This window comes from Mchenga conophoros, linkage group LG14 (assembly GCF_057382185.1).
Source record: "Mchenga conophoros isolate Kocher_MC1m ecotype Shallow Benthic linkage group LG14, M_conophoros_male_GT1.1, whole genome shotgun sequence".
Lineage (NCBI taxonomy): Eukaryota > Metazoa > Chordata > Actinopteri > Cichliformes > Cichlidae > Mchenga > Mchenga conophoros.
Genome location: NC_140539.1, coordinates 18,114,180 through 18,128,786, shown reverse-complemented (window position 1 = coordinate 18,128,786; position 14,607 = coordinate 18,114,180). Strand labels below are relative to the sequence as shown.

The following is a 14,607-nucleotide window of genomic DNA, read 5'->3' as shown; positions in this document are numbered from 1 at the left end:
TTTACAAATTTTTTGGTTGTTGAGCTTCATACTGTGACTCATCACAAACAATTTAAACTTTTGCAGAATACTATTCATATTCACTTGCTGCTTTGGACAACCGACTATGTTAATAACTATGAAAAAACTTGGGAAAACATAACAGCTCCTGTACAAACTGCATTTCACATTAAAGCTGAAATGTAGTTAAACAGCAGCTGCGTCACAGAAATGTGTTGGTTTATTCACTGTTTGTTACCATTTACTACATTTATACAACACAGAGACACAACTTTTAACCTACCAGGTGGGCGTGAACGGCCATCTGTGAGACAGAAAATAAGAATAAGATTAATTATCAGTAACAAAATGTATCAGCTAGACTTCTCATCATGATTCCCACCAAGGCGTTTAATACACACACACACACACACACACACACACACACACACACACATATATATATATATATCTGTACTCGGATACAGGGATGTGAATAACAGGGTTAAAAGTAACGAAGTTACTAACGACGTTACTTTTTTCAGTAACAAGCAATCTAATTAATTACTCTTTCTAATTACTCCATCACAGAGGTGTGTGCTGTCTGAATGCTTCTTGTTTTCTCTTCTTATTCTTTATTAATGTTACAATGTAAAAAATGAAAAAAGAACTTTTTTAAACTGACCTAGTCTTAGAGGTTGATAATGCTCTGGTCAGTGATAAAATAGATATACGAGGTCAACAGAAAAAAAAGAAAAGGAAGAAAACAGATTCAGTGATTGGCTTCTGATGTTGGTATAATTAGTTACGCATTAAAAGCATTGTTTAAAGTCTAGAAAGTTATTCAGTAATCTTTGAAATATCACAGAAGTTGTAACAACTCAATCTTCATCACTTGTTGCTCTAGACAACAGCCTATGTTAATAATTACAAAACACAAAATATATTTTAAAAAAAGCATTGTTTCTTACGATATGTCTCGAATGCTGAGAAAGACAAAAAAAAGAAGTAAGAAAATAGGTGAAAACATGTTAGCAAACATAATTTACAAATTTTTTGGTTGTTGAGCTTCATACATGAGCAGTCAAAAACAATTTAAACATTGTGCAAAATAATATTCATATTCACTTGGTGCTTTGGACAACGGACTATATGTTAATAACTACGAAAACAAAAACCCATAACAGCTCCTGTACAAACTGCATTTCACATTAAAGCTGAAATGTAGTTAAACAGCAGCTGTGTCACAGAAATGTGTTGGTTTATTTACTGTTTGTTGTCATTTACTATATTTATACAGCTTCTAACCTACCAGGTGGGTGTGCACGGCCATCTGTGAGACAGGAGACAAGAATAAGATTAAATACAAGTGGCAAAATATATCAACTGGACTTCTTATCATGATTCAAATCAAGGGGTTCAAAAGGTACTTGGAATAATATCACAACATTAAATTTTGTACACACAAAACACTGTAATTTCAAATGTTCAAACTACTTAAATTAAGTCATGTAAACACTTTTTTTTAAAAACAGTTCTATTAACTCAAATAGCTTAAGAGCTCCAAACTTCAAAGGGGGTTCAAACAGGGTATGCCCAACACATTCTACAACAAACTTTCAACCATCTTATTCAACCAAAGATTTTAAAATAGAAGGCTCCCAAAACAGGTCAGTCAGCAAATATCTTTATAGAAATTTTTAAAATTCACAATGGAAAGAGATATAACATGAACCTTAAGGCGAGATTTTTTTATTCTATCATTCATCCATTTTGTTTTAATTTTTTGCTTTTCTATTTCTCTTCTCCCTGCTTTCAGCTCAATCCTAAACATCCTTTCTCCACTAAGCCCACTGTCTCTACTCTGCACACATTCTAACCATCTCACCCTTGCCTTTTTATTTTATTGTCACTTGGGTTCAGTGGCCTCTGAACTGAACTCAGGTGTGAACTCAGGTGTGACCAGCCTCCCGGCAGGTCACACCTGAAGTGGATGATGACACACACCTGCTGTTAATCAGCCTCATCTGGAGGGAGCTACTATAGAGAGTGGCTGAGCTCCTATCAATTTGGGATCGTTGCATGACTACCTGTTAGTTTCCCAGCAAGTCAGTGAGTGTGTGCTTGACGCAGTCTGGAGTTTACTGATGGCTGCCTCTGTGTTTTTCCCAGAAGGATTGTGGGAACCAGAGGGCTGAGGGGCAGAGCAAACACGCTTGGTAGATGCTGAGAGTGGTCCTGTTGCTGAAGTTGGGATTATCCTGTAATCTCTTACTAACCACTGCTTCAGTGACTGGAACTCAAGTGAAAAGAGATGTGACATTGTACGAGACCATTGTTTCATCTGCCTTCATAATGACATCTTTTACCTTCTCAACCAAATCCAAGGTGTTCTAGATGTGGTGTTCGGACATGCCTACCACTGGGTTGAGGATTGAAGCCAGAAAATTTGTGAGGTTATAGGTGACCAAGTTGATCATACAGACAACTGATCTTTAAAGGTACACCCTGTTTATGTATCTTCTGTAAACCATACAGACTTGGTGTAGATTCCCCTGAGTATAGCCTGTGGTACGATGCCCGGTCAATATCATTGTCTTGTTCTAACAGTTTCAGACATCTATCACCCTCTTCCTGTAACCACTTCCTGGGTTTCGTTTTAGAGGCATTTTTGTTACTGAGCAGCGAAAAAAGTTTCTCATGATAGTCTTTCTGGTTTAGTAAAACCATGCACCTACTCTTGTCTGCCAGAAGGATGATAATGTTGTTGTCATTACTAAGTGATGTGAGTGCCTTCCGCTTCTCCATGCTGATGTTGCATTGCTGAGACAGGCCGAAACTCTTGTCCATAGCTGCTCTGCTTCCACATTTGCAATGTTGTTGTTTTGGATTGCTGTTTCTGTGGATGTGATCAGTTCCACTAGCAGGATTTGTCTCGGTGTCACACCAAAGTCAATCCTTTTGCAAGGATGTTTTTCTCTGCTTGGGTGAGTTGTCTGTCAGACAAATCCTTGGTGTGGCATCCTTCTCTTTTCTGACTGCTGAGGACATCCATCCATCCATCCTCTTCCGCTTATATGGGGCTGGGTCACAGGGGCAGCAGCCTAAGCAGAGAAGCCCAGACCTCCCTCTCCCCAGCCACCTCCTCCAGTTTGTCCGGGGGAACACCAAGGCGTTCTCAGGAGATATAATCTCTCCAGCATGTGCTGGGTTTGCCCTGGGGCATCCTCACGGATGCCCAACACACCTCACCCAGGAGGCGCCCATCCTTGTCAGATGCCTGGCTCCTTTTGATGTGAAGGAGCAGCAAGACCCTCCCGGATGGCCGAACTTCTCAACCTATGTCTAAGGGAGAGGCCAGCCACCCTTCGGAGGAAGCCCATTTCTGCTGCTTGTATCCGTGACCTCGTTCTTTCGGTCACTACCCACAGCTCGTGACCATAGGCGAGGGTAGGGACGTAGATACACCGGTAAATTCAGAGCTTCCCTTTTACACTCAGCTCCCTCTCCACCACAACAGACCAGTACAGTGTCTGCATCACTGCAGCCGCAGCCCCAATCCTGACAACAGTCAGGACCCATTCCCTGACATAGAGACGCTGTCAGCGGTTGGGTGGAGGCGAGGAAGAAGGAACCCAAACGCAGGACTCGCAGGTAGGTGACGATTTATTATAAGGAGTGGATGAACAGAACAAAGGGAGAAAATGGCTGGCTGGACGACTGACTGAAGCACTGACTGACTAACGGAACATACAGACGGAGAGACAACATCACAATAACATCAATGACACGACATTGGACTGGTTGAACTGAGGGACATAAATACACAGGCTGAGTGATGAGAGATTAGAACCTGGTGAGTACACAGCTGAACATAATGAACTAATGATAAACGGGAAGAGGACGGAACATAATGCACATGGACCAAGGCTAACACAATAAAACAGGAAGTGGAACAGGCAGAAGATAAACAGTGAACGTGAACTGAAAATACTGGGTCACCGACCCAGGAAGCCTGACAGTACCCCCCCTCCAAAGGCCGGCACCCGACGGCCAAAAGAGAAAGAAAAAAAAACCAGAACAGGGTGGGCGGAGGGGGCCCAGGACGGAGGGACGGAGTCCACACCAAGACAGTTCAGGTGGGCGCCCCCTTGGCCCGTGGCCGAGACGAGACAGTTCAGGTGGGCGCCCCCGTGGCCCGTGGCGGAGACGAGACAGTTCAGGTGGGCGTCCACGCGGCCCGTGGCCGAGACGAGACAGTTCAGGGGGCCGACCGTGCGGACGGCAACGGCGACAGCACTGGTCCGGGGGCCGACCGCGTGGAAGGCAACGGCGGCGACGTGGACACAGTTCGGGGGGCCGGCCGTGTGGAAGGCGACGGCGGCCACTCAGGCGAAGGCGGTCCGGGGGCCGGCCGTGCGGAAGGCGACGGCGGCCACTCAGGCGAAGAGGGTCTGTGGGCCGCCCACGACGGCGATGGCGCCCGGCCAGTGGCCCAGCCAGCGGTCTAGAAAATGGCCGTTTAGCTCCAGACCCAAACGAGGCTGGGCCAGGCGAGGCTGAAGGCACGGAGGCTGGGCCAGGCGAGGCTGAAGGCACGGAGGCTGGGCCAGGCGAGGCTGAAGGCTCTGAGGCTGAAGGCTCTGAGGCTGAAGGCTCTGAGGCTGAAGGCTCTGAGGCTGCAGCAGACGAAGGCTCTGAGGCTGCAGCAGACGAAGGCTCTGAGGCTGAAGGCTCTGAGGCTGCAGCAGACGAAGGCTCTGAGGCTGCAGCAGACGAAGGCTCTGAGGCTGCAGCAGACGAAGGCTCTGAGGCAGAGGCCGGGCCGGGCGTGGGTGCAGCTGAGGCAGAGGCCGGGCCGGGCGTGGGTGCAGCTGAGGCAGAGGCCGGGCCGGGCGTGGGTGCAGCTGAGGCAGAGGCCGGGCCGGGCGTGGGTGCAGCTGATGCAGAGGCCTGACCGGGCGTGGGTGCAGCTGATGCAGAGGCCTGACCAGGCGATGCAGGCGCGGAGGCCTCTGGCCGGAGACAGGCAGGGCCAGTAGGCGCGGAGGCCCCTGGCTGAGGAGCGGCCGGGCCAGCGGGTGCGGAAACCCCTGGCTGAGGAGCGGCCGGGCCAGCGGGTGCGGAAACCCCTGGCTGAGAAGCAGGAAGGCTCACAGCTGGCTCTGGGTGCTGTGGCTGCAGGTCCGGGAACTGAACAGGATGGTAGACCGGCGACTGGGAAACAGGGGGCGACTGGACTGACTGGACAGGGGACTGAGCTACAGGAGGTGACTGGAGGACAGGAGGGGACTGAGCTACAGGAGGTGACTTGAGGACAGGAGGGGACTGGACAGCAGGTGAGGGAACTGACTGGAGTGGAGATGCTAAGGGAGGAACAGAGGCAGGCGTGGCTGCTGGCTGAGCTACAGATTGAGCTAGTGACGGAGATAAAATTACGGCTTGGGCTCGTAAGGCTGGTGCCTGGGCAGGGGACAGTTCAGCTAATCTAACTAGGGATAGTGCGAGGGCGTGAAAGGCTGGGTCAGGAGGTGGATGAAGTGGTGAAGTAGCAGGTGGACCGGTTAGCTCCTCCAAGCCTCCAGGGAGGTCAAGCTGGGTTCTGGTTGCCCTCAACCTGGGCGCTGGGACGGGCACGGAAGGTGGCTGGACACCAGTCACCCCCACCTGAGAAACAGAAGCGGGTGTGGAGGTAGACCGGGTCGCAGCTGCCCTCCTCCTGGGAGCTGGCACTGGTGTGGGCGTAGACTGGGCCCCTGTGCTGGTGGGAAATGGCTGAATACTGGGTGTGGAAATAGTGACGGTGTGTGTGTTACTGGCAGGTTTATTGGAGATTGTTCTGATTTTTCTGCCACCACTATTTACAGTCTTTGGGGGAGCAGAGCAGAACAAATCTTCCCAGTCCACAGAATCCTCCAGGAGGGAAACATCCCATGAATGAGAGATGGGTTTATTGTGCGTTTTAAGTGAATAATCAGATGGTGAGTGCGAAAAACAGTCACTGGAGCTCACCATCGGGAGTGGCTGAAAGTAGTCCGTTCTATGGCGGCGTGTGCGCCGCTTTCTCTGGGAAGCGGAAGCGGCCGGGGAAAACAGCAGAGCCTCTGGCGCGGTAGCCTCCGTTGAGCCGAGGTGGGAGGCGTAGCCGTTGTGCCGCGGCGATGGTGGAGGTCCGGCGGATGAGTGGCGAGAGAGGGAGTGGCCGAAGCGCGGCGTGGAACGTCCACTCTCCACGGCAAATGCTCCGGTACAGGTGAGGCAGCAGGTGGGGGAACGCGGCGTCTCCGAGGCCCGCCCAGAGCCAAGCGAGTGCCCTCGAAGACGTGCTCTCGCTCCGCGAAGAGCCGCTGTCTCTCCTTGAGCTTTTCCGCCCACAAGGAGAGCGCTACCTCCTGCCGCTCGTAGAGGTCCGAGTCCGCTGGGTTCCAAACGTGTCTTCGTGGCACGGGTCGTGTCATTCTGTCAGCGGTTGGGTGGAGGCGAGGAAGAAGGAACCCAAACGCAGGACTCGCAGGTAGGTGACGATTTATTATAAGGAGTGGATGAACAGAACAAAGGGAGAAAATGGCTGGCTGGACGACTGACTGAAGCACTGACTGACTAACGGAACATACAGACGGAGAGACAACATCACAATAACATCAATGACACGACATTGGACTGGTTGAACTGAGGGACATAAATACACAGGCTGAGTGATGAGAGATTAGAACCTGGTGAGTACACAGCTGAACATAATGAACTAATGATAAACGGGAAGAGGACGGAACATAATGCACATGGACCAAGGCTAACACAATAAAACAGGAAGTGGAACAGGCAGAAGATAAACAGTGAACGTGAACTGAAAATACTGGGTCACCGACCCAGGAAGCCTGACAGATGCAGGGAAAAAACCCTCTCGTCCACTGGGAGAAACCCCAACATACAGGCAGCAAGCCGAGGGGATACCAAGATACCCACCCTAGCCCGCTGCCTCTCACCAGGGGCAACTCCAGACTGAGACAGAGTCCGGCTTCTCTCCAAGAGACTGGTTCCAGAGCCCAAGCTGTGTGTTGAGATTAGCCTGACTATATCTAGCTGGTACCTCTTAACCTCACGGACTAACTCAGGCTCCTTTCCCACCAGAGAGGTGACATTCCATGTTCCAATTGCCAGTCTTGGTAGCCGTGGCTCGGTCCACCAGGGCCACCGCTCCTGGCCGCCGCCCGGTACACAATGCACCCGACTGATACGGAGCCTCCTGTGGGTGCTGGACCTGCAGGACAATGGGCCCATGTCCCTTTTTCGGGCTGTGCCTGGCCAGGCCCCATGGACTTGGGCCCGGCTACCAGACGCTCACCCTCCGACAACCTCCCCGGGCCGGACTAGAGGGCGGGGTCTCAGTAACCCTATCCCAGGCAGAGTGAACTGTTCCCTCTATGGTCTTCTCATAGGTGTCTGTTGAGGACAATCTCCATATTTTGCTGTAGTTTCCGACGCACAACAAGTGAAATGTCCCTTGTTGTCTGGTTTTAGACTTTTCATGCTGTGCTAGACTAGCTTTCTCAGTTAATTCAAACACCTTTTCAAGAGTATTCTTATCTAGAAGCATTGTAAGTCGCTGTCGGATCCGCTCCTCTTTAGATTTTAGCACATCAATGGTAAAAAAAAATTGTGTCTTTAGTAAACTGAAAAAGTGACAGATGTAATGTGTACTACTTAGTCAGCATGTTTTATTTATGTTAGAAGTGCCAGTATTTTCTTTAATTTAATTGGTATGTATTCTGGCCAATCCAGTGATAGTCTTAAGTGGATGAGTGGGATTTGGTGGGGAGCTCTGAGTGTGAGAGAGGAGCTACAGGTATGAAGTGGACATTTGAGCGAGTAACACAGTAACACACGCTGAAGAATAGTGGTGCAACGGATCACGGTTGATCCGAAATCCGAACCGATCGCGATTCGAAAAAGAAAAAAAAAGTATGAGTATGGTGCGCTTGGTGGGTCTGTCAAGCGATAGTTATGGCCAGCGCTAGCGGTCCAAGTAGCGGAGCAGAGGAGTTTGCGGCATTTAAGCAGCCCTTTGCTGCCCAATCCGACCGGGCTAAAGCTATTACAAAAGCTACTGGGGTGTTTAGCTGAAGATGGGAGGCCGTATTCTGTTGTGCAAAACAAGGGGTTTAAAATGTGATGAACGTGCTTGAGCCATGCTATGATATCTCGTTGCGCGTCCACTTCAGTGTGACAAGATCGTTCCAAGCATGTATGAGCAGGAGAAGTTTAAAGTTATGGCTGAACTGTCCCAGGCATCTTCTGTTGCCCAACTACAAATGGGTGGAGCTCCAGGGCAACAGAAAGCCACGTGACCGTGATCGTGACCGCTCGTTATATCTTTATTTCCGGCGCCCCCCGTGTGCGGCAGCCTGTTACAGCAGCTCTGCTCATTCTGAGTTTCTTTCTTTCTTATCTTTTTCTTCTCGTAATTTTTTATAACTAACGTATTAGTAATTAGACTCTGCAACCATGTTCTACCGTTTTGTGCTAGTTCTGGTCGTTTTTCTTAGTTTATTTCTACTTTTTTCACCCGTGTCTGGGGACCCAGAGCAGGGATCCTTTGTTTACAGTAAGGATCAGCTGTTAGCGCTGCGTCCCGCAGCGGTACTGCCGGCAGACAGACCCGACATTCCCAGCGAGCTGAGGAGGAAAAGACGGGGGTGTCGTGCTGGGAAGGAGCGCCGTCGCCCGAGAAGGAGACGTTATCGACCATCTCTTCCTTCTGTAATTATTGGAAACGTAAGATCTTTGACATTGAGCTGTTGGCCGTTAGCATGCGTCCGTACTACCTGTCCCGGGAATTCTCGCATGTTATCGCAATAACAGCGTATGTCCCCCCCTCGGCCAACGCGGATGCAGCCTGTGACACTCTCCACTCAGTGGTCAGCAGACTGCAAACACAATCTCCGAGAGCCCTTTTCATAATATCAGGGGACTTCAATCATGCCTCATTGGACTCCACACTGCCCACCTTCACCCAGTATGTGACCTGCCCAACCAGAGACAATAAAACACTGGACTTACTGTATGCCAATGCAGAAGAGGCATACAGTTCATCACCTCTCCCTCCACTGGGCAGATCTGACCACAACCTGGTGCACCTTGTCCCTGTGTATGAGCCCTTAGTGCGCAGGGAGCCACCAGCACAGTACAGAGATGGTCGGAGGAGAGCGAGGAGGCTCTTGAGGATTGTTTTGAGTCGACTGTGTGAGAGGTGATCTGTGACGACCACGGAGAGGACATCGACAGCCTTACTACATGCATTACTGACTATATTAATTTCTGTGTGGATAACACCGTACCTACCAGGACTGTACGGTGTTTCTCCAACAACAAACCTTGGATTACCCCAGAAATTAAAACCGTCCTCAAGCAGAAGAGGAGGGCCTTCAAATCCAAAGACATAGAGGAGTTGAAAAGGGTGCAGAGAGAGTTGAGGGGACTGATAAGGAATGGGAAGGAGAGCTACAGGCAAAAGATGGAGAACCAGCTTCAGCAAAACAACGTTGGTGAAGTCTGGAGAGGCCTCAGAACCATCTCAGGCCACAAACATCAGAACTCTCTGCCTGGGAGGGATGTGAGGTGGGCAAATGAACTGAATCATTTCTTCAACAGATTTCATTCAGCCATGAGGCAGTCTCCAACATCGGCTGCAGACTCACCCACCCCCACTGCTGCTGTTCCACCTCTGACACCTCAGACACTTCACACCTCCTCTATTCACCCTGCTCACTCCTCCCCACCCCCAACAACAGCATCCAATACACACTCAACACAAGGCTCCAGCCTGTCTCTCTCAACCACCCAGGTTAGGAGGGAACTGAGGAGGATTAATGGCAAGAAGGCAGCGAGCCCAGATGGCATCAGCTCGAGGGTCGTCAGGTCCTGCGCGGACCAACTGTGTGGGGTGATGGAGCACCTCTTCAACCTGAGCCTGAGGCGGGGAAGAGTCCCACAGCTCTGGAAAACCTCCTGTGTTGTACCAGTGCCAAAGACTTCACGCCCCAAGGACCTCAACAGCTACAGGCCGGTGGCTCTGACATCCCACCTGATGAAGACCCTGGAGCTGTTGGTCCTTGCTCAGCTTCGGCGCCTAACAAGCTCATCACTGGACCCACTTCAGTTTGCCTACCAGCCTGGCATTGGAGCGGATGATGCCGTCATTCACCTACATCGTTCCCTCGCTCGCTTGGAGACCGCTGGAAGCACTGTGAGAATCATGTTCTTTGATTTCTCCAGTGCCTTCAACACTATTCTTCCCTCGGTTCTGAAAGACAAGCTGGAGAACTCTGGAGAGGACCATCACCTCACTACCTGGATTTTGGACTACCTCACCGACCGACCACAGTATGTGAGGACTCAGGGCTGTGTGTCGGACAGGGTCGTCTGCAGTACGGGGGCCCCACAGGGAACGGTTCTGGCTCCGTTCCTCTTCACCATCTACACTGCAGACTTCTCCCACAATTCCACCCAGTGCTTCCTGCAGAAGTTCTCTGATGACTCTGCAATAGTCGGCCTCATCACTGATGGGGACGACAAGGAGTACAGAGGACTGACTCATGACTTTGTGGACTGGTGCCTCCAGATCAACGCCAGTAAAACCAAGGAGCTGGTGGTAGACTTCCGCAGGCACAAGCATTCTCCACTGCAACCACTGAACATCCAAGGTATGGACATTGAGGCTGTGGACAGCTACAGGTACCTTGGTGTTCATCTGAACAACAGACTGGACTGGACTCATAACTCAGACGCCCTCTACAGGAAAGGGCAGAGCAGGCTGTACCTGCTGCGGAGACTCAGGTTGTTTGGAGTGGAGGGCCCACTCCTGAAGACCTTCTATGACTCTGTGGTGGCTTCTGCTATCTTTTATGGTGTGGTCTGCTGGGGCGGCAGCATCTCTGCCGGGGACAGGAAGAGACTGAACAGGCTGATCCGAAGGGCCAGCTCGGTTCTAGGATGCTCTCTGGACCCAGTGGAGGTGGTGAGTGACAGGAGAATGGAGGCTAAGCTGTCATCACTCTTAGAAAAACATCTCCCACCCCATGCAGCAGACTGTGAACGGCACTGAGCAGCTCCTTCAGTGGGAGACTGCGGCACCCACGATGTGGGACGGAGAGATTTCGCAGGTCTTTCCTCCCCACTGCTGTCAGACTCCACAATAAAGACTAACTGATCAAACACACACATCCACACATGTGCAATAACACTAAGTGCAATAATCTTCTCTGGCATCGTTGTATTTTTTACTCAGTTGTATATAGCATTTGTATTCTATTTTTATCTTATTGTATATTTTATTCTATTTTATTCAACTGTATATAGTATTTTATTTTATTCTATTCTGTACAGTTGTGTACTGTATTTATTCTTATTGTATTCTAATTTTTGCTTCATAACTTTTGCACTGTCTACTTCCTGCTGTGACAAAACAAATTTCCCACGTGTGGGACTAATAAAGCTTATCTTATCTTATCTTATTCTTTGCAAGCTCCTTTGACGATGACCGGTAACTCGCGTCACTAAAACAGAACAGTTCCTTTCTCAGTTCCTCCACCGCCTCCCAGATGCATCCTGTTATTAAACTTTTCTAGACTTACACAACATTTGCAATCAGTTTACCCAGACAGACTATGTGTCTGTGTTGTTAACCTCAGTGCATGACCTCACTCAGCGCCATCTGTTACCAGGCAAACTTCAGTGCAGCAGGCTGCTGAATGCACACAGGCAATATGTAGTAAATTATACTGTAAACATGTAGGCAACCTTTCAATAGCTGAACTTTGCTCCATTGATCGGCCAGACATCGCGCTGCCCGTAGCTTCAAACCATTAATTAACTTGACCGAGCTTCAACCCTTTAACTATGCAATATGTGTATAACATGATTACAGTTGCACCTGCAATGAAAGATTATTATGTGCTTATGCTAACACCTGAAATACAGACTTTAATATAACCTCACCAGTTTCAATAAATGTGTCAATGAAATAACAATAATGATAAATCATAAATGATGCAACAGTAATAATAAGGATTATGAATAGTAACATAGATTATGAATGTAAAATAATATTTCATTCCGATACTAATTAAATGTAAAAGCTAAATAATATTTTCCGTTGTCATTTTTAACTTATTTCGAAATACTAACCTCTCCAGTGTTTTTCACTGTACACAGGCAAAAAGAGTAAACACAAAGAAAAACCCTAATATGAGTAGTTAAAGGATCTTTCAACCTTTTGAAAGATCCTGCAGATGCTTCTTTCAATAACACTTATTCAGGTTTTTACTTACTACGTAGAGAACTGTTCACCACAGGAGGACTCTGGATCACTTTAAAGATAAAGAAAAGAAAAGAAAAAAAGAATGAGTTCAAGTTTAGAGAATCAGTGAAAAAAAAAACCTTTCTCACATGCATCCCTCTCTCTGATACTGCTGTCTGATGAGTACCTACATTCTACCATACATTACCACCTTGTTTCTACTGTATTTTTTTGGGCCACAAGGCGCACTGGATTATAAGGCGCATTAAGTGAAACAAAACAGTCAGATAAGTCAAACTTTACTCAAGTCATTCTTCTTGCTTCCTTCACTTCCGTACCATTGATTCATTAATGTTTATAGCAGCTGCTCTATTCCCATATTGTTGCAGTATATTAATGACTAACCTCGTATTGTGAATAGTTTATCTCAGTTGTTCTCCTGACTGACGTTTGGTTCGTTTACAGCATCCTGCCATGCGATTGCATTTGTCCCTAACTATCGGGAACCCTCGTTAACTTTTATCGAGTGGAAAAAAGCCTTAGTGTTCATCCTCCAGCTTCACTGTGCTAATGTTATGCTAACATAGCTGTGTCTCTAGCGATAATGTAGCACATCATTATATACCAGCTAGTCCAACTTCAGTGACCCTACAAAAGTCACTACTGTTTAGTTTTCTGTCTTCATTTAAGTTGGAAGTGATAGCAGAGCAGCACTTTTAATTTTTTCAGAAATCTCGGTCAAAACATGGTATATCATGTTTAGGTGGAAACTAGCGAGCTAACTTCCTGATAACTTCTAATTCTATTAAATTTAATAAATTCTGTTTTCATGAATGCCTGGAGATGAAAGATGAAAGAATGTAGACAGTTTTTAACTCTCAGTGATGCCAGTGTTTGTTTAACTCCAACAATCCATCAAGCAGTGTGGCTTCGTAGCTTACCAAAGTCGTACTAAAACATTTTTTGACGGATTTTTGAGCACCATGCACAACATAAAATCGGTTCAAGGTCAGTAAGCACAACCAGAATCCATGCATTAGGCGCACCGGAGGCGCACTGTCGAGTTTTGAGAAAATTAAAGGACGTTAAGTGCGCCTGATAGTGTGGAAAATACAGTACTTGTTGTCTTTTCATTTGAGTCTGACTTTCTATTAAACCAAACATTTTACTGATTTTATTCATGCTGAACCATCTTTGCTTCAGATCTGGGGTTGACTTTTAGTTTTGCTATTGGGAAAAACTCACTGGCTGTTGGAATATTTCTGCGCACAAGAGGTCCTTGAATCACTTTGCTGTTGTCTTTGTTGACAGCAATGAAGGCAGTAAAAGAACAGCTAACTCCTGATTGGACACTGAGATGCACCACCTTCTCCTTCACACCTCCACCTTGCTGTCCTCTGTGCTCTCTCTCCTCCATCTCCAGGGAGCGAATCAGAGTTCGAGCACCCAACCTGTGGACTGTTAATCTGCAGATAATAAGGAACACCAAGAGATGGGTGACTTAAGTGTTTCTTTGTTTTTTTTTAAAAACTTTATTTCAGATGTGAACACAACATATTTCAGTTCATATTCATTGTAATCTACTGCTATTTTCAACCCAATATATCTAAAGTCATGAACCATTGAAAAGTACTGAGTTTCTTAAACTCTGTTTTACCCAGTGTCCTCTGCAGGTCTGAGACTGAAGTGCAGCTGGTTCTCAGAGGGATGACCTGCCAGGCTGTACTTCACCGTCACACAGCCCGCTGCTGCCTCTGAACTCTGACACAGAATCACAGGGTCAGAAGTTATGAAATAGTTAAACAACAACATGAGAAGGTGCTGCTCCTACCTGTCCAGTGAGCTGGGCATAAATCAGCGACCTCTGACCCTGGAAAAGTGCTGTGATTGGTGGAGAGAGGACAGTGACAGACACTTCCTTTGGTAAATCCCATGTGACTGAGATGTCGACCACAACCGGCTGCAGAGCAAATCGCAGCGACTGCATCGCCTGAAAAATAATGAAAAACTCTCCAAATATACACAAACAGTTGGAACAGACATTTTACTCACTGCAGGTCTGATCACAAATATGCATCTGCTGCTGCTGCTGCTGCAATGCTTAACTTGTTTTCTTTTTGTGTTTAATGTCTTACTTTTGCCTGCATCCTGTCAGTCCCTGTGATGAACTGAGCATGACCTCCTCCTTCTTTGGCCATCCCATTGATGAGAGCAGAGCTGGCCCCTTCCCCAATCCCAAAAGAGAAACACCTGCAATACAACAGTTTTCTACATAGAGGACATGTTGGACATTCTGTAATTGTGTAGACGTACTTGTGTTTTTGTGGTTTCAC

General features: G+C 47.8%; 2 protein-coding genes across 5 annotated transcripts in view; both read right to left on the bottom strand.

Moving 5' to 3' along the window:
* Positions 1 to 14,607, bottom strand: part of LOC146559570 (von Willebrand factor A domain-containing protein 5A-like) — a 33,514-nt gene that overhangs the window by 9,773 nt on the left and 9,134 nt on the right. For 3 of the 4 annotated variants that reach the window (XM_085245649.1, XM_085245650.1, XM_085245652.1), the window contains exons 11-19: positions 14,410 to 14,524; positions 14,106 to 14,264; positions 13,932 to 14,035; positions 13,520 to 13,740; positions 12,306 to 12,344; positions 1,292 to 1,312; positions 951 to 965; positions 665 to 688; positions 284 to 304 (exon numbers count right to left, since the gene is read on the bottom strand). In XM_085245649.1, coding sequence (XP_085101775.1) covers positions 284 to 304; positions 665 to 688; positions 951 to 965; positions 1,292 to 1,312; positions 12,306 to 12,344; positions 13,520 to 13,740; positions 13,932 to 14,035; positions 14,106 to 14,264; positions 14,410 to 14,524 — 719 coding nt within the window. The remainder of the gene's footprint in view (positions 1 to 283; positions 305 to 664; positions 689 to 950; positions 966 to 1,291; positions 1,313 to 12,305; positions 12,345 to 13,519; positions 13,741 to 13,931; positions 14,036 to 14,105; positions 14,265 to 14,409; positions 14,525 to 14,607) is intronic. The other variant, XM_085245651.1, reaches the window with a different exon arrangement.
* LOC146559571 (uncharacterized) lies at positions 229 to 6,877 on the bottom strand. Its single transcript, XM_085245653.1, has one exon. It carries the CDS (start codon positions 5,992 to 5,994, stop codon positions 3,910 to 3,912), a length of 2,085 nt encoding a protein of 694 aa, XP_085101779.1. The 5' UTR covers positions 5,995 to 6,877; the 3' UTR covers positions 229 to 3,909.

What these genes read in the sequence shown, in the direction of transcription:
- LOC146559571 (XM_085245653.1), bottom strand. Translation starts at nt 5,994, where the DNA reads ATGGTGAGCTCCAGTGACTGTTTTTCGCACTCACCATCTGATTATTCA.